The following is a 19,298-nucleotide window of genomic DNA, read 5'->3' on the forward strand; positions in this document are numbered from 1 at the left end:
ATGGGACTTTAGCATTTGAGATATTTTACGAATCGAGAAGTGATGCAGAAAAATTAATTTTATAATAAAATAATGTGCGTGGTTAATCGTAGCTTTGGCTGCTACCAAAAAAGGAAAAAAAGTAGCTTGGGTAGGAAAAATGAAGTACCATAAAATGCTTTACTTCTTCTGAAATTACTGCACAATCCCAGCTGATAAATGTGCAAAAACATCAGCCAGTATTACAAAGGGTCCAAGCCAGTTCTCAAGGCAAAAATATCAGAACAAATCAAACTCAAATGGTTGGTACAGAAACGGCCCTAAAATATTTTGTTATATGAGCTTCTGAATTAAGCTCTTTAATGTACTCACAGCAGTGGTACTTTCATTTCTCTCTCTCTTCTGGTAAGCTTCTCCACAGCCACAAAAGTTGCATTAACCCACCATTTGCAAAGTGAAAAAGAAACAACCTTGCTGGTAACACTAAACTTCCAGAGAGAAACTTCAAAAGAACAAAGAAGCATCCGATGCCCACAAGCTGCCAGTTCAAACCTTGCTCCTGTTGCAGCAATCGCATCATGCGCAGATTCAGCAAAACAGATATCAACTCAATTCATTTGCAGATAAAGAGACTGGTAAACAAAGGAGAAGAATGCACCGCAAAACACACCTCTGAGTTGCGAAACAGTTCATTTGATATCTCTTTCAAGAAGTTAGTCATCAAGCAGCCAACAAACAGACCACATGGAATTATCAGTTCTTGGTTTCTTGAGATGGAAAATATGACATCGTATAAGGAGCTAAAAATAAAGAAAATGACAAGAGTCCACTTTAATGTGTTCTGTCCCAGAAGAAGCAGTCGCTCAAGCAGTATTTTCTCTGCTTTCTTCCATGGAATTTCTTTAACCGAGTCAGGAGTGGCTTCCCACAACTTCTCCCTCGCAACATTGATCTGCATCTTGACCTTATTTGGTTCACCAAATTCTGCCATGGACACTTTCATAGAGCATGTGGGAGAGAGTTGGTGATGTCCATGCAGTCTCAAGCACCTTTGTTGACAGGGTTGGTCCTGAACATGCTTAATGTGAAATTTCCATTATGATACTGATGGAGAAAGCATATTATTATTTGGGGATCACAATCTTGGTGGCAACCCTTTAAATTAAGTTGCACAACACGCAATGTTAAGTATATTCTGAGTCAAGTGTGCAAGGAAATTTGACTGTGTTGCTACCAATATAGATGAGAAAAGGGAAAATCACTAACACTTGGCTGATAGATCAAGAAATAATAATATGAAAGTGAACATCGATTTGGAAGGATCCAAAAAAGAAATCGCAGCCAACTATGATCTGAACGGAAGGATGCAGCTGCTTTTCTACTCATGCATGAAAATAATAATGATGACCACTTTTCTGACCATTCAAGAAAAAAGAGCAACGCTGCAAAGTAACAAAATTCTCGATGAGCTGAACAAGCCCACCAAAGGGAGCTAAGACTCATATTATTCATTATGTTCAAGTTAATCCATGAACTTAAAGCTACTACAGTCTGCATCCTTTGTTACTCAAAATTTCTAATGTGCAGCAATTATTCCAGAAAAGAAAAATACTTCCCGGAAATTACAGCAAGAATACCAAAGGTAGCGAGACATTTGAACTTATAAAGCGATTAAGCTGTGCCATTGAAGCATTTCCATGTACGACTGATTACCCTTTCTCTATTTGCAGCCCATGTTTGATTTTTCATTAACAGTCAAATGTACCAGTCTTCAAAGATACCTATTCACTTGTACATTCTGGCGTCATAGAAACCCAGAACAAAAGCCATTATGCTATCAACCAAAAATTTCTCTAGAAAATTCTGAACCCCAATTTCCAGCATTGTTAACGGTCAAAATTTATGAACATAATCCATATGCATATTACAACTAAATGTTGAATTGAGTAGTATGTAACTTCAAGCCAAAACTAACAGAATGCGAATGTGTGAGAAGTGACAAAGCGCAGCTCAGACTCGAACTTCAAACTCTTGGATTGTAAGTAAATAGGGAATTTTATGCTCATGGAAATAAGTGCATAAAGTTTTAGCTCGAGTTCCAAAAGGGTCATATGCAACCCGAAAATAACAAGAATAAGAAGTAAACCACACAAACCCAGACACACACAAACGTTTCCACAAAGGAGGGATAACCCGAAAAGACCGTACACGAAATTTCGGAGTTGAAGGCAGTAATGCGAAAGCTGGAAGCGCGATTGATGCCATTGCCATCGTTTCTCAGCTCCGTTTCTTCCTCATCACTCGCTGGCAAGCGTTCTATCTCGCTTCTCTAGGGTTTAGCACCAAATCCTTCGGGTCAGCATTTACTCAGCAAGATTCTCTTTTTTCAGGAAAGTGGGCCTAATCATCACCTTAGTAAAGTACGAGGCCCTGAGAACCAGAGACGGCCCAAATTACAGTGTAGGACACTTCACAATGTGTGCTTGGGCCCAAATGAATGAGAAAAACAAAAAAGTCCTGCTCGAAAGCTATTTATTCGTTCTTTTTGAAAAATTAAACGCTATTTATTATGTGGAGCCATGGATGGAAAACATCTATTAATTTGTTTGAGAAATGCTATTTTTATTTAAGTATTACCCATTGATTTGATAATTTTACGTAATAGACATTTAAATTCACTTAAAATATACTAATTAATCGTGACTAAAGATAATAAAACTTAGAATAAAATATAGTAACGTTACTCAATTTTTCGATCGGTGATGTATAACTAGTTAAAGAGGTTTAACTTATAATGGTTGACGGAAAGACGTACAACTTCATCATTAAATAAGATGTGTCTGATAGGCCGATTAGTAAAACCATAATAAACATATCCTCTGAAGAAACTCACAAATGAATAGAATTTGACGATGAAAATCATGTGTTTCAATGAACTTGTAGCAAGTTTAAAAAATAACAGGTCTATTTTTTTCTTTTTTATTTAGAGAAATTTTGTTCATTATTCTGAATTTGATCATTAATTCCTAATCACTTTGTCTAAAGTGTTACATTTTAATTTACTTTTTTTTATTATGAAAGTAGTTAGGTTGCATTTGGGTAGTTAGATATTTTCAGGTATTCTGTAAATAGTAGTGAAGAAGTAATGAAAAAGTAATGATAAAATATTGAATAATAATAAATAGTAGTGAAAGTAGATAAAAAGTAATAATAAAATAATGAATAATAGTAAAGTAATGTAAGAAAACTGTACTCAAACTAGACCTTAATCTATGAAATGACTTAAATATTATTGAAAATAATATAATTGCAAGATAAAGAAAAGTTCAAAAAACAAACTGAGGATAAAAGAATCAAGCAAAGACCCAGTTGCCTAAAACCCTTAAGACCATACATACTGAGTAGGCCTTCAAATAGCCCACCAGATCTACATATATATATATATATATATATATATATATATATCTTGTTCCCAGGAATAGTTTTGTAAGTGTTAAATGATCCCCAAGATGCAGTAAGGCCGGCTGCTCTCTGCATGCATTTCTCTGCATAATGGGTATAACGATATATACTCTTCTTTAATTAATTAAAACACACTAAGTTTGGGATCTCTTCCTCTTCAATTTCTTAATATTTTTTACAGGTATCATCCCAGTGGTCGGTGATGCCACATATCAAGTAGTTCACTGCGTAACAAAGAATAGAATTCACAAAACAAGCAACCAAAATAGGCCAAACCAATGAGACAAATAAACAATATATATAAACATTCCCAAGAACTGAAACTTATCCCTCAGCTCACCCTCTGACAGCAGAAAACAACGAAACCGACGGCTATATCTCGGTGTCCTCATAAACAGAATAACTTTTACAGTACTATTAAACCCTATCTGCGCGCAGCTCGATCGATCGTTCTCAGCATGTTGAATTTCCCTTGCGTTTTATATATGATTGTACTGTGTCTGCAATATATATAGGGCATGAAAGGTACGTACGTAGGACAAAAAACGAAAAGAATTTCTTGTGTTAGTGAGTGTCATTTTCATAAAATAAATAATATTCACGGGGGGCATCATACGACATTGATGTTGGGTTATTAATTAGGAAAATGAAAAAGTAGGGGAATGGAGTCGTCGTTTGGCTATTGTCATGGCTTATAAGGCTGGCTGCCCTAGGCACCCTCAATTACGGGTGCATGCTTTTTGGTGCTTATTATCGTCAGCAAGTTGACGGAATGTACTGCCTTTCACCAAGTCATATATGAATTAATCCTTGGTTTTTTCTTGACACCCTTTTGTGTTGTGCTTATTCTTCGAGAGGGATATTCCCAGCTACTTTACAGGGGAGAAAATTAGGCATGTCGACCTACGTACGAGGGTGCGTGCATGCTTTTTGTTTTTTTATTATTTGTGTTTCCGTTTCATTTTTTAAGTATTTATAGTGATAGAATCGATATATACCCCAAAAGTTTCAAAAGTAAAACTGTGCAGAAAATAATGACAAACATAGGAAAATGGAAATGAAAGAAAATGGCTGGTGGAAATTTGAATTGTTCATCTAGTTACAAAAAAATTAATTATTTGTGATCAATTATTTTCAGTAAAATAATTATTTTTATCGTAAATAATAATTTTTGTTGTAAAAAAATTGTCACAAATATTCGTTTTTATTGTAGGCGCGCTGTAATACTACTTAATCATATATATATATATATATATATATGAAGGAACGTCGGCACTGAGCAGTTGCCAGGCTGTACAAGATGAATTGCCAACTAGAATATTGCCACGTACGTCAAGTAAGGTTGACTACATGAGACTGAAATCTGCAAGCGGCCTCCCTATGCTGCATGCGTGCATGCATCTGATCTTCGCTCTAATGTATTCAAATGCATACATATAAGCCTGTACTTGCTTGCTCGATCCTATCTATAAAAAAGGTTGATGCACTTTTTGGGTGTTCAGAAAAAGGTATGGGAAAATGCTCATCCATAAAAAAGTACCATTCCACATTGGAGGCTGCGTTTTATCACGAAGCAATAATTGTCAGATGACTAGATCTGAAGATATAATTAAGTGAATTAATACAAGTTTATTTCATATACTCGATCTATATGAAGTTTCAGAGCCCTAGAACTTATGCACTGAAATTGATCTAGTCCTGCAAGCTGCTAGCTACCTAGGGAAATAATTATATTAATGATCAAGCATATCATGATATATCTGTCGTCTCATGCTTTCAATTAATTGTACGTCCCTCTTACCGATATCTAGACCTGATGATCCCTTTTTAATTGTGTGTTTTGGTTCTTTGGGTACGATAAAATATTTTTTTTTAAAATGTAACAAAATAAAAGGAAATATTGAACGAAGAAAAAGGAAAAGATTTCAGGAGGTTCAATCTTAGATCAGGCTTATCATCATGTGTACGGCTCTAGAAATTAGTTTGAAATCTACATCGATCTTTAATTTATATGTTGAGTTCATCGGAAAGAATCATGTATAAGCTAGGTCGATTTAATTTATATGGCAGTACTGTTGGTAAAAGTTGAGTTTATTATAATTTAGGTGGGACGAGACCAACATTATATATATGTTAACAATATTAAAGAGCTATGCATGCTAGTGGGGTGTGTGGGTGTGTATAAATATATATATATATATATATTGTTAAGCTTTTATAACTTGAATTTTAGAGTTAGGTTTACCTAATGGGACCCGCCTTTTTGACTCATCACTTGAGAAGAAAAAAGAAATCTTCCAATTTCAAAATATGTCATCCAATTCCAAACAATCACGACCATAGCTTACCAAACAAAGATGCATAGTCAACAAAAAGGACATTTTGATCTAAAATATTACAACTGTCATCAACTATGTTTATGGTACTTGTAATTACTAGCAAATTAGAGATTATGAGATCGACCGTGTAAGATAATAATCTTGATCTCTGGTCTTTAAAAAAAAAAAAAAAAAAAAAAAAAAAAAAAAAAAAGAAAAAAAACAAGACAAAGGCTTCAGCAACTAACAGCAGAGTGTTTTAACTTCTTTTTCCACCCATCATTTCATCTCAGCTGCCTTTCTTGACATACAATTTGTACATATGATACTTGTGACACCCTGCGGTCTTGTCTCTATGAAATGGCACTAGCACTAGTACTTGTACGTTCATGTTACATGACTCCTGGAAAGTAGGACACCTTTTCTCTCTTTTTTGTTTTTGTTTTTTTATGTGTATAGACTGACTGCCTAGCCAGGGACTTAAGAATTTACTACAAGTTCCATCCAAATTGTTGTGACACTTCAGTATATTTTTTATATATATAGAACTGCCACGTCAGCAATAAATCTTATTGGATACCCCTATAAACCTAGAAAAAAAAAAAACGACCATTAATCCTGCGAGGTCAGGCTGATCATGATCGACCTCCCCAAGCTTAGAGAGGCTGATGATCATCACATCAGTTATATATTGAAGATATTCTTCAATCCGTGTGAGCGATTTCATTTGGTGTTTTTTTTTTTGGGAGGGGGTAGTCAGTCTTGGAGGATGTCTTTCTACAGATTGCAGTTGCATAGGATTCTTAATTTCCTCACTGCAACAACAAAATTCAGTTTACGAGGAATATTCCGTTCTGAAGTACTGTCGGGTTGAGTCTTGGGGATTCCATGTTTGGTAGTGCTTTTAATTTATTTTTGTAATCTAAGACGTCAAGAAAATTTCATATGGGGTACTGCAATATGGTGTCTGGCCGATCTTGGATATTATTTTGGTTGCGAACCATTAATTTATAGCAGGTTAACTCCATTATTGCATTTATCAGATAAAAAAGAGAGTGAAATGTGCTTGCAGGACGTGGCTTTCGTACGTCCTGGTGGATACTAAATTAGCCATGCATCCGTGTGATCAATTCAGCAGCTGGGTGGATGATTTTGATATCCAATCTCCGATTTGATTTTCAACGAATATATTTATTGATTTCATGACTTTGCAGTACTTACTAGCTGTAGCCTATACATATACCCAGGTGTAAATAAATTCGTGAATTTTGTGATTAAACAACCAATTATTATCAAAAGAGAAATGCTAGCTAGCTTGGTAGCGTCGTCCTTGTACAAGAAAGACAGCTAAACGCCATTCCAAGCAATACATTAATGGAATAATATTATAACGTCTTAATTATTATTTTTTTTTATAGGAAATAAATATTATTTCATTCTTATAATCGAAGTTACAATTGTAACTAGTCATTACAGAAAAAAATTTAGATTACAAGTCAAACTACTCATCTGTACGTGGAGAGCTTCCTCACACACAAATTTTTTTACGACAGACATTATAGTCTTAACTTCTAGGAACTCTCTATTAACAAAATTGGTTTGTTTGAGAATACCATTTTCTGTAAAATAAACAAAAATAACCATCTCTTCCAAAGGAAGAGAAGGACACAACCACCCCATCCTCTAAAGGAAGAGAAGGACAAACCACCCCATCCTCCAAAGGAGGAAAATGATTAGACCACTCTCATCCTCTAAAAGAGGTGGGGATTCTACTGCTATAGACCAAAGTTTAATAGCTTATTTTTTTTTTTTATTTCCTAACACAAACAAAGACCAAAACTACAAATACTTAAAAATACTGCAAAAATAAAAAATAAAAACACACAAACATATAGACACACATGCGAGAAAAGCCATGGCTCAAATTATGCCAAATGAACAATTATAATTAACAATTAACAATATAAAAAGTCGAGGCATAAATAGATATGGCTTCGATATCGTGATGTTGATTGAAACCAAATGCGATGAAGAAACCCTAATTACGATGGATCACATGCAACTGCGTTGACAATTGAGGGTTTAATAATTAGGGCTCGATTGTTAGGTATCAGTCAATATCAAGCGTGCATTTTGATGGCGTTTTAAGTAATTTTACACTAAAAAGAAAAAATAAAAATGCTTATTTGAGAAATTAAAGACCAATTTTTGTCTCCTTTGAAAGGCCAGCTAGAGGAAATTAATATATCCAAACACTGAATATCCGAGCTGGCCTTAATGAAAGCAGCGAGCTAGTAGCTGCAAGTTCAGAAAACTCGCAAGATGAAGTTGCGTGAAATCTGATCATCATGTGCATGCATGCTTATCATGATCTTCTAGCTAGATATACTTCTAGCTAGATATATAGGCATGTATATATATATATATATATATATAGAAACACTTCACATGAAATATACACCATATCAATAAAGGTTGTCAACATCAATAAATCATAAATGTACGGAAATATTAAGCAAACCCAAAGTGCGAGCCATATATATTTCTTTAATTTTAGAAAAAACACATACTTATTTTGTTTATGGCGCTTATCAAAGTTTCATTTCCATCAGATCGGATGAGTGCTGCATGGAAAAAACGGAGGAAAGATAAAAGAAACCGGAGATACTGTCTAATTAATCCTAATTTATATATCTAAGATTCTAATTAAGTGATACTTGTCATGTTTGGTTCTATATATAAAGACATGCAACTCATCTTATAATTATATTTTTCGTAATTTCTTGGATGAAATGGTTTTTTCTTTTTTTTGTTAATTACTCTTGTATGTACACACATGGTTTATGAACAGCTGAAAAGGGTCAGAATCGGGAGAAGTAAGACATGCTAGGTCTCCTTGATCTGTACTGGTATAAAAACTGGATGTGTGATTTGCAGAAGTAATTGGACTTTGATATTTTTTGGTTGATTTAATGCAAAAGTCGGGAAAAGTCACACCCAAAATCCACAATTAATGCATTTATTTTTAAAAAAATATTGTGAAAAAAGAGAAACCTAAACCTTTGAATATCAATTGGGTAGATGGTTCACGAAATGGACTGGTGATTATGAAAGATACGTACGATGATAATTAAATATGTAAAAAAACACGTAAAAAACATACAATAATATTATTTGATTGATAGACCTCTGGATTAATTAATGAGTTATTCCAAGCTATAGATCATTGGTAGCTAGCTAGGCCACTTACATATTGCAGAGATCGAGTACGTACTTATAATAATATGCGTGAATGCATTGAAAATATATAGGAACTACAGCTTTTCACATCCTGCTAGCTACGGATGATTGGCGTCTAGCTAGCTAGGGTGCATTTCTTGGACTTTTGGTCTTTCAAGCTCAACAAGGAAATGCAATTTTGGTGGCTGACTGAGTACTGTGATATCGATGCCAAGTCCAAATCAGAGAGTTAAAAATCAGCGGAAAAACTATATATAATTTGCAAACTCTTCAAGAAAAACAAAGTGTATGAGATATATATATATATATATATATATATATATATGCAAATTAATGCAGATTTGAGATACTCATAAAACCTTTGCTGACTCTTATTAATATTCTAATTGTAATCCTCATGAATCATCCTGCATTCAATCTTCGTTCTATAGTAGTTATACATGAAACTCTGCCATCTTTTATTTATCTAGAGAAGTGATATAGATATAAAAGAATTATATAAAAATAAATCTATAAATTGACGTAATTTCATATAATCTATTAGATTTACTTTAAGATAAAAATAATTTTATAATATGATGTAGCACATCAAGTCACGTTACTTTAGGATGATACTTTTGTATAATCTCTTTATGATAGTTAAAGTATGTCTCTTTATATGTATATATGGCATCATCCGAAAGATGAATTTTTCTTTAGCATTGGAACTCCAACAGCACCATTAATAAACTATAAGCAAGATCCCAACCAAAAGGTGTACGTACACAAAGGATAGAAAAAACTTTCGGCTGGGAAAGCACACAATCTTGCATATATATATATATATATATATATATATATATATATATATATATATAGGTTTTCTCTCTCTCGAAAGCGAATTATAAGAATTTATAAAATAATGCACATTGGTCTCAAAAATTGTGCATAAGATCAGTTCCTAAGAGGGGCTGATCAAACCGGCCATTCTAAATCAAAACTCATATATAATCCATTGCATGTGCTGATGAAATCTAGCTCATAAATCTGACAAATTGAAAATCGCAAAATTCGCTCGACGATCGAACCAGTGTCTCACAGGCCAGATCGATGTCTCACAAACTTCTGAATTTCTCAACTTCAACACATGATTTTTTAAACTGATTTCGAGCCAGACTAATTAATCTCAGCTCATCTGTAATAAATTACAGCTGAGCTAACCTCAAGCAAGACAGAACTACAGAGCTAACAATATATATTACGTACGTACATATATAGAGACAATTGGGATAAATAAGACAATGTTTGGACATTAGTAATTTTCCATCACAAATATTTTACATTAGCAAAGATAAAAGATGGTGATGAAGCAAGAAGCAGTAAATATAGGAAAGCAGATAATTAAGATCGATAGAGGCCAAAACCAATTAACTTATAAGAGTACTTTTGGGAAGTACGTACGTACGTAGTAGCTAATTAATTAGCTAATGCTATATAAAAAGACTCAAATAACTAGACTAGTAGTACTACTAGTCTACTGGCATGTATGTACATAAGATGAAGCATGCTAATGTACTTTCCGCTTTCACCGGGCACTAGAGCTAGTTAGAAGCTTGCCTAGATTAATCTCCTTATATTAAACGAGAAGAGAAATTACTTACATCAGTTGCTGTAGCCGCAGCACACCGTGTTGAGGAGAGGAAAAAAAAAAATACTATGTATGATGTGTGGAGAGTGAGACTGATGTATAACCATGCTCTAAACGAGAAATATGCCATATTCTACCAATATCATGTGCTGAACACAAATGAACTTAATTCTTGTATGCATCAGTACTAATTAGAAATGAGGGCATGTTCTCACGGGTCTTGTTTATAATGTATAAGATATCATCTATATAAGATACATACATGTATGCAGTACACATACATAAATACATATAGACACATACATACATGATACAGACACCATGCAGTACTATCTAGTTAATGCAACCTTATATGGAATGTGGAATATAATTAACCAACTTAAGCTTAATTAGTAAGCCCTGCCTAGCTAGCTAATAAGTCAAAGGCCATGAGCAATCATCTATATGTGCAATGTCTAATTTCCTGTGATTTTCCCGATACGCATTTTTTGTTACCTACAATTAGATCAATGTACTTACGCTTGCTAGCTAGCTAGGATTTTCCAGCAAATTTGTATTTAAACCAGCAGCATTAATAACAAGTACCAACTCAATCATTTCTTCATTATTTTAGAAGCAAGAGTTCATAATTTATACCCACATAAATGTTACCAATGCATATGGAGCAGAAGCTGATGAAAAACCCCCCATTATGTACAGTACCCAAGAAAAGTGGTAGCTTATCACTCACAAAATAGTAGACAAAGTACTATAGTTCAGTACCGTGGATAGAGCAAACACATTACCATTGAGTTTATTAGGGTTTTCTGATCTTAGAGTCCATTAACACCACTTTCCAGTTGCTAGATCAATTTTTACCGCTTGTACATGTAGCAAGTTAATTTGCTCGGTGGTACCTTAGTTCTCCGAAAGCACATTCTTGTAGATCAGTTCCTTGTTGCATACCTCCATAGTTGGAAGCTACAGGAGGATAAACCAGAGAGCTCATCTCTCCCCAAAAATTACTTTCAGTACCAGAAGTACTAGTGCCAATTCTAATATTATCGACCATGCCTTCCCCACATAAGAATTCGAGCCCATCTAGTCCTTGTGGATTGTTGTATACGATTTCCTGATCAAGCTCCGCCGGAAAACTGTTAATTTTTCCTTGCAGCACGTTTAATTCTGCCTCATCCACGTAGGACTGGGCTTGTGCAAATTGAGTAGCACTGCCAGTGCTGTTGAATGCATCTGTGGGAGAAGTTGGGATATTAACAGCCTGATATATTTGTTGACCAGTGCTGGAAGTATTATAATTTGCGAAATGATGAGTACTTGTCCCATGAAGCTGGATTGGCAGATCAGCCTCAGAAAATCTTCCTCCAAGTTTGATGAGCAATTTCCTGATGGATGCATGGTCATTAAAACGAGGTTCTTGGTTTGAGTATGGTATGGGCGCCAGCAGTGCAGGCGGCAGCCCTGGCGACCATTGAGGGTTTTGGTTATTACTACTGTTAGGAACCATGGAACTCCCACCGCCTGATCTCTTCATCACCTCCTGCTTTATGCTGCTACCTCTACGAGCAGCCTGTTGTTCCTTTCTCTGCTTGCCAAGAAGCTTCTTCTTCAGCCTTGTGTTCCAGTAGTTCTTTATGTCATTATCCGTTCTTCCTGGTAATTGTGCTGCAATAATAGACCACCTGTTCATGCAAACAAAAGTGTTTGACAGAGAAAATACAATACTGTATAAGATCTCTCTTGCGCCTAAATTGTTAAATAAATAAGCTATAATTATAGTCGAGGGCCGGATAATTTAGAACTTACCTGCTTCCGATACTGATATAGAGGCTGCAAATTATGTGATCTTCCTCTTCTGAAAATCCTCCATGCTTGATATTTGGGCGGAGATAGTTTAACCATCTAAGCCGGCAACTTTTGCCGCATCTCTTAAGACCTGATTCAGCACAAATTAACTTGGCATGTGGGATATATATAAACAAGCTCACTGCAGTTCAATCAGATGTGTTTCTAACAAGAAAAGAAAAGAAAATAGTGGAAAAGGTCAGTATCAATTACCGATCTTTTGTGGTAGAGCGATCCAGTTGCCACCGGTGCCATGCTGCTCTATATATGACTTGAGCTTGTTATCCTCTTCAGGTGACCATGGCCCTTTCTTGACGTTTGCTTTATCACAGCAAGGAGCTCTCCCCATGTTATCTTGGTGTTGATTTGAGCCTGATGCTATAGCTTCTCTCTCTAGAATCCAGTAGGATATAGAAGAAAGAGAGGGGGAGTAAGAGAGAGAAGGACAGGGAGGATTAAAAAAGCTGAAAGATAAGACATGGTTTCCGGAACAGTACTGATTTGAATATTTTTTTTAAAAAAAGGTATGGCACAAACTTTATATAAAAAATTCCAGAAACTAGGCATGCCAGAATGGGAGAGCAGGGTTTTTCTTCTTGTCTTTCTTAGTCTAGAATCAACTCAGATAATAATATCTAGGGCTGTTGATTTCCGTGGACGGGTATTCTAGCTACCCCATATATATAAAGTTATAAACGCATTAATTACACCTATATTAATAATTATATATATATATATATATATATGCCTAGGTGTGCATGAGATATGCCAATCTATCTATGATCTCTTATTGTCACGATATTTTGATATATAAGAAGATCGTCATCATGTAGTATGCGTTCATCTTTTTCCCGTCTAATCAATCAAATTATTTTTGGTAAATATAGTAAAAATGAACAACATGCATTAACCATACTTGACACATGAGTACGTAACATGAATATATATAACATCAACCCCCGACATGATCATTATGAATGGTTGAAATTAAGGGGATCATGTTTTGGAAACAATTTCCATCTCATCTATCTTATTTTCTTTCCTGCAAACATCATTTAAATACAAATATTTTTAAATTAATCATTACAAAATTTTCAAACTAATCGTTATAATTTTTCCAAGCTTTTAATAAAAAAAATAATTCAATTTTTTCAAATCTCTAAACAAAAATTATATTAAAAAAATTATATTCTAATAATATTTTAACTTTATAATATTTTTTATTCAATTTTTTCTTTCTCATTTCTCAAAACTCAATAAATATTTAACTCAAATTATCTCACTATTATTTATAAATAATTTTATTACTATTCATAAAATTTTCATCTCATTTTATTCTCTAAGCATCGCTTAATACGATGTTGAAATTGAGATCGACAGACGTTCATGATCAAATCCATCATCATGATTGTAATTTAAGCAGAGAGTTCTAGAAGCAAAAGCGACAAGACTAACAGATGCGTACAAAAATTTTGTAGAAGCTAGGGGATTTTTCCTTTTGGGTAGGTTACCAAATAAACAACAAGGGAGAAAGAATGCCATGAGAAGAGATCAGGAACATACATGCAGCTCTAGTACTACTTTGTTGCCAAGTAACAGGCTAGGGAAAAAATGGGGCCAGCAAAGCTGGCTGTTGTAAGCTAATGTACTCCCCGGCCCCGCCCGAGCCAGTCTAGCTAGCGCGAGCCTTCGTCCCTGCATATTGGGTAATGGTATAGTTTCATAGTTGAAAATCAAGATTTTAGCGATTGAGCTCATCTTCAAGTTTAGATGATCATGAAGGTACTTCATCGATCCTATGATCATGATCACCTCCAATGTTAACGTTGATACAGTTAGAAGCTAGCTGTCGTCTAAATTGTATATGTTGGAAAAAAAAGATCAGCTAGTTGTTTAATTTAAGGAGTCTAATTTAGACACGAAGTCAATGTGTGTGTATATATATATATATATGTATTTATTTGGGAAATTTTATTAAATCTATTGGTTTATTATATATACAAGAATGTCGCATGCTGTATGGCACCGGCCAGCCGGTATTCATGACCATGTTTCCATGGGGTAATTAATTAACCATCATCTCTAGCTTTTATAGTCATGACCGTTATCATCACCTTCGTGGGAGTTGAATTCTGTTATATACAGTCATTTTTATATATTTTTTATGTACTTCATTGATGTAATTGATTAAAATAATTATTTTATATTAAAAAAAAATGACGTAACTAATCACATTGATAGAGTATACAAAAAGTAAGCAAAACTGACTGTACATATACATTTTTGTAATTTCTTTACACTTACATCTACGCACGCATGGGTGGTGTGCTGAAAATCGGCCGGCCATGAGCTAGTAGCTAGGGTTCGACTTCCTAGGGTTGGTGGTTGGATGCGTTCCACGCTGGGTAAGCTTCATCACAGCTAGATAGGCCTACGTGCTCTTGTGCTTTCTTTGCGACATTCGGATGAGTTATCATGACACTCAAGAGTAGTATACAATAATCAAGTTGACAAAGCAAGAATTTTGGAAGATGATTCCAAAATTTGGATATATAGTTTTTCTCATATAAGACATAAATATTGACTGTGAAGTAAATGCGTAAAGAAGGTGCAGCGTATTTGGTGGGCAAAGGGCGAGTGAACAGTGACGCATCAATATCATCGATCGATTCATCATCATATATAACATCATTAACTTGACCTTAATTTGTTATTTCTCATGGTTAATTGTACATTGCTTTTCTATAACCAGGCTGCTACCCCGCGCGCGCATGCATGTGCAATATCAAACAATAATTTGTACCTTGCAAACTAAACGATTTGGACTGGAAATTTTTTTTTTTTTTAAAAAAAAAAGTATCAATTAAGATGTGAACTCAGTTGCTAAAATTCACCTAAAATAACAGGGTGGTGGTCATGAACTCATTCCGGACCTCAGATAGATCATATATAAAATTAGATTAATTGAATTGAAGGTGCATGATTTGTATGGCCATTTATGGTTAATTATATATATAATTATATATATATATATCTACTCTATTATAATAAGTGACTATCTAACTATGAATTGTAATTTTTGTATTTTTCCGTTAACTTTTCTTATTTTTCCGTTAAGTCACGTTTTACTAAAATACCCTTAAAATCTTTGACCATTTGACTTGTAACTCCCTTGCAGAATTTAATGAATGATCCTGTTTTACCAAAAGGTTCTTAAGACCTTTAACCATTTGAGGTGTAGTTCTCTTGTAGAATTTAATAAATGATCACGTTTTACCAAAATGCTATTAATAGCTCGCGGCACACATGAATTGACGTCTTTTTTCATATTCTTTTTGTTCTGACAGTTTACTCATTTTCATTTCTTTTTGTTTCAATTTTTTGAATAAAAAATTAATAATATTTTATTATTATATAGAGAGTAAATAGATAATCTAATATGGATGCAGACTAATGCTCATACTTTGCTGAAATTTAGATTTTTTTTAATCTTATTTTTTGTCTTTCTTTACCTTGTATTTTCTTTTTTCTAGACAAATAAACTACTGACTTTTTTTATTTATTTTTATTCATTTAAATCATTATGTCAGGTGCATCCCAGATCTAACGCATCAGTAGTCGTTCCCGCGCATGTGTGTGTGTATAAAAGGCTCATTTTCAATATAAATCATGAGCTTGAATAAGCCTAATTACTGCATGCCTAACGTCTAACACAATATATATGATTAAATAAGGCAAAAGTATTTTAAAAATGAAAAAAACCAATCTCCGAAAATCAAGGAAAGCAAAAAAAAAAAAAAAATAATAGTAGAAAATATTATAAATAAGTAAGAACGTTTTATTTTAAAAACGTAAAAAAAGCCTTGACCAATTAAAATCTCACCCTCGATATATATATATATATAATAATAATTAAGGTCATGTGTGTTTTTGATCTTGTCAAACAAAGAAAATATATAAATAAAGCCTGGAGAAGGGGACCGTTGGCTTGAGCTAGCTGTAGTGAGGAATTACAAGTTGATTTCAGACATGTGGGCCAATTTACACTTTACAGTACGTACTAGGAAATGCACAAGTTAATATCATATATATATATATATATATATATATGGTAAATACAGTCCAATCATTTGAAAATTATGTGACTTCCATTCCACGAAAGAAATTCAAAGTTTTACCTTGCGAGAAAAAGTGGCGTGTGCAAAAGAAAAATGCATTGCACTATGCCAAACAAAACTAATTAAATAACCTGCTGGATAGCCAGATCACAGGTTATATGTAACTGGACATATATATATATATATACACATATATAAATGCATTTCACAAAAACAACCTAATATTTGTCGCTTAAATTTGGTCTTTAACTAATGGTCAAAATTCACGTTGTGGTCTACGGTGTAAATTAGCTGTATCGCTGACTTTTGTGTCCCATTGCTTTGGACGATTCAATTAATTCCAGACTGAAACATGTCTATTTTTTTGTTACTTGGCATTGACGTGTTTCGTACGTACCAGAGAACTCCTACATTTGGGAGGTAGACCAAAAAACCTACAAACATACAAGTAAATAAGGAAGTTTGGGGATGGTTGTAGACCTTCTGATGCTTAAGTTAGTTTTTCTTTTAGGAAGTATTTACTTTGCCTTAAGGCTTTTATACTAGGTAGTTTGGAGTTATGTTGCTTTCATTCCAAGAAGTTGTCCTATCGTGCCTCATGCCTCGTGCACGTGAATCAGTCAGGAGACATGATACCCTAAAAAAAATAATTAATGTATATTGAGCTCTGACTCACGTTTCGACGTCTTCTTAGTCAAGGTCGACAAGTCCCTCTCTCTCCCCTTGCGGGAGAGCCATGATTGCTCTTTCGGCACACATTCTCACAGCTGATGTTTCACAACTGTCACTTTGGTTGCTTATCAGCCTGCTACAGTGACAGCCGCCTTTCTTTCCTCAGTGTATAAGTCATGGTTACCTCTTCCGCATGCTTCTTAGTAGCCGTTTTCCAGGAACTTGAGGAGTTTGCGTCCCCTCAACCTATCCTGGTGGCGCCCACCTTCCTTTTCCCAGGTGATTGGTGGTTATAGCTTCCCCTGCATGCTTCCTGGTATCCACATGTAGGTGATGATTCAAGGCAGCTGATAGATCGGCGTATGTCATCCCTGGCCACCTCTCTCGATGCCTCATTATTCTTGGGTTGGGCCAAACAGCCTCACTTGGTGGACAAGCCCACCAAAGGCCATCATCTTCACTTTGCCAGACCGATAGGCCTCCCTTTGAATTGTGGGATTTCGGACTCTCGGACTAGGCCTTTTTTATCCTCTCCACTTAATTAACTTTGTTAATGCCTTAATTTGTACAACAGACCGGAAAGGAGAAAAGAATCATCCCCGGCTCATGACGGTGATTCGGGCTTCGCTATGGTGTTCATTGTGTTCATCCATAAAATAAATAGTAAAGAAGAAATAAAAATAAATAAAGAGAGATACAAAGATTTATATGGTTCGGCATGATGCTTACGTCTACGGGTTGTTTGGAGGTAAAATCCACTATGATTGGTGATTTTACAATCTCTCATGGTTTCACATATCGCTCAATACAATGGAAGAATTTAGTATAAGCATAGAGAAGTTGTGGCCAGTCTTTCCAGAGCCCATTTTCTGAGGGATCTCCTCATATATATAGTGGTTTATTTCCATGGAGTGATTGAGTCCAACTTGCCTTATGGAGCATTTTCATTTTAGAAGTCTGAATTTATTTCCTTTTAAGAGTGTGTATGTCTTTCCTCTTAAGAGTTTGAGTCAACTTGTCCTATCTCTTTATGGATTTATCTCTTAACTTGATTTTTCGGCCTTATCTCGAGCCTAAATTATAGGCTGCTGATTTGACCCCTACAGATGCCTGCAATTCTTAATAGTGATTTGGTGGACAAGAAGACTTTGAGAATCTTCAAGTCAATAACCTGCAGAATATATTTTGAACATTGATCCATCGATTTTCAGTTTTCTATTGGTTTTGTGCTAAGCGGTGAAGAGCTCAATTTGGAGAGATAGGCAGAAGATGTACTCGACCACATTAGGTGCGAGTACGAAGCTCTGCTTTGGCGAGAGGTGTACTAGACCGCATTAGGTGATCATGTAGCTCTGCTTTGGCGGGAGGTGTACTTGGCCACATTTGGTGAGCGTGGAGCTCAATTTTAAGTTTATTTATTTGTGTTGACGTTTGCTGAGAGATTGCTTATTGTCGACAAAGAATGCATATTTCCATGATTGGTTTTTTGTGTGTATTTTTGTGATCATTTTTGTTTTTGTTGATAGTAATGGATTCCGCCCTTGGTGTAAATTTTTGTTGGTGTTCTCATTTCGTTGTTTGTTGGTAGTAACATGCGCTTAATTAAGTGGTTAGGAAGTCCGTTGACTCCCTGGGTCCACATTAGGCGGTTGCTGATCCCGTTGACTTGTTCCCAAAGGAAACCCGCGCGATGCATTTGTGGAGCTCAGTGGCTCATTCTAGAAGGTTTGGCAACAGTTGTGGCGAGTGGAGACACTTGGCTTACGTTTGGCCAGAAGGTGCCTTGACCGCGTAATGCTGGCGATAAGAGTGTAACGGGAGGCTATCTCGGCCGAATAATTCTGGCGATGAGAGTGTAACGAGAGGATGCCTCGACCGCGTAATTCAAGCAATGAGAGTGTAGTAGGAGGATGCCCTGATTGCATAACTCTGGCGATGGCTGTAGTAGGAGGATGTCTTAACTGCGTAACCTCGATGATAGGAGTGTAGCGGGAGGATGTCTCAACTGCGTAACCTTGGTAATAAGAGTGTAGTGGGAGG

The 19,298-nt window shown here is 35.2% G+C and overlaps 2 protein-coding genes across 4 annotated transcripts; both read right to left on the bottom strand.

The window, feature by feature from the left end:
• Positions 1-133: 133 nt before the first annotated feature.
• Positions 134-2,352, bottom strand: LOC121263127. 2 transcript variants are annotated; one of them, XM_041165926.1, is made up of 3 exons: positions 2,188-2,352; positions 650-1,048; positions 134-538 (listed from the first exon to the last, which is right to left on the bottom strand). In XM_041165926.1, exons 1-3 carry the CDS (start codon positions 2,248-2,250, stop codon positions 365-367), a joined length of 636 nt encoding a protein of 211 aa, XP_041021860.1. In that variant the 5' UTR covers positions 2,251-2,352; the 3' UTR covers positions 134-364. The 2 variants fall into 2 exon arrangements, with proteins under 2 accessions (XP_041021860.1, XP_041021859.1); XM_041165925.1 differs by having other exon boundaries at positions 134-556.
• An 8,866-nt stretch (positions 2,353-11,218) lies between these two features.
• Positions 11,219-13,115, bottom strand: LOC121263014 (transcription factor RAX3-like). 2 transcript variants are annotated; one of them, XM_041165773.1, is made up of 4 exons: positions 12,682-13,115; positions 12,430-12,559; positions 11,941-12,305; positions 11,219-11,856 (listed from the first exon to the last, which is right to left on the bottom strand). In XM_041165773.1, exons 1-4 carry the CDS (start codon positions 12,815-12,817, stop codon positions 11,504-11,506), a joined length of 984 nt encoding a protein of 327 aa, XP_041021707.1. In that variant the 5' UTR covers positions 12,818-13,115; the 3' UTR covers positions 11,219-11,503. The 2 variants fall into 2 exon arrangements, with proteins under 2 accessions (XP_041021707.1, XP_041021706.1); XM_041165772.1 differs by having other exon boundaries at positions 11,219-12,305.
• Positions 13,116-19,298: the final 6,183 nt, after the last annotated feature.

The sequence above is a fragment of the Juglans microcarpa x Juglans regia genome, chromosome 4S (genome assembly GCF_004785595.1).
Source record: "Juglans microcarpa x Juglans regia isolate MS1-56 chromosome 4S, Jm3101_v1.0, whole genome shotgun sequence".
NCBI classification, from domain to species: domain Eukaryota; kingdom Viridiplantae; phylum Streptophyta; class Magnoliopsida; order Fagales; family Juglandaceae; genus Juglans; species Juglans microcarpa x Juglans regia.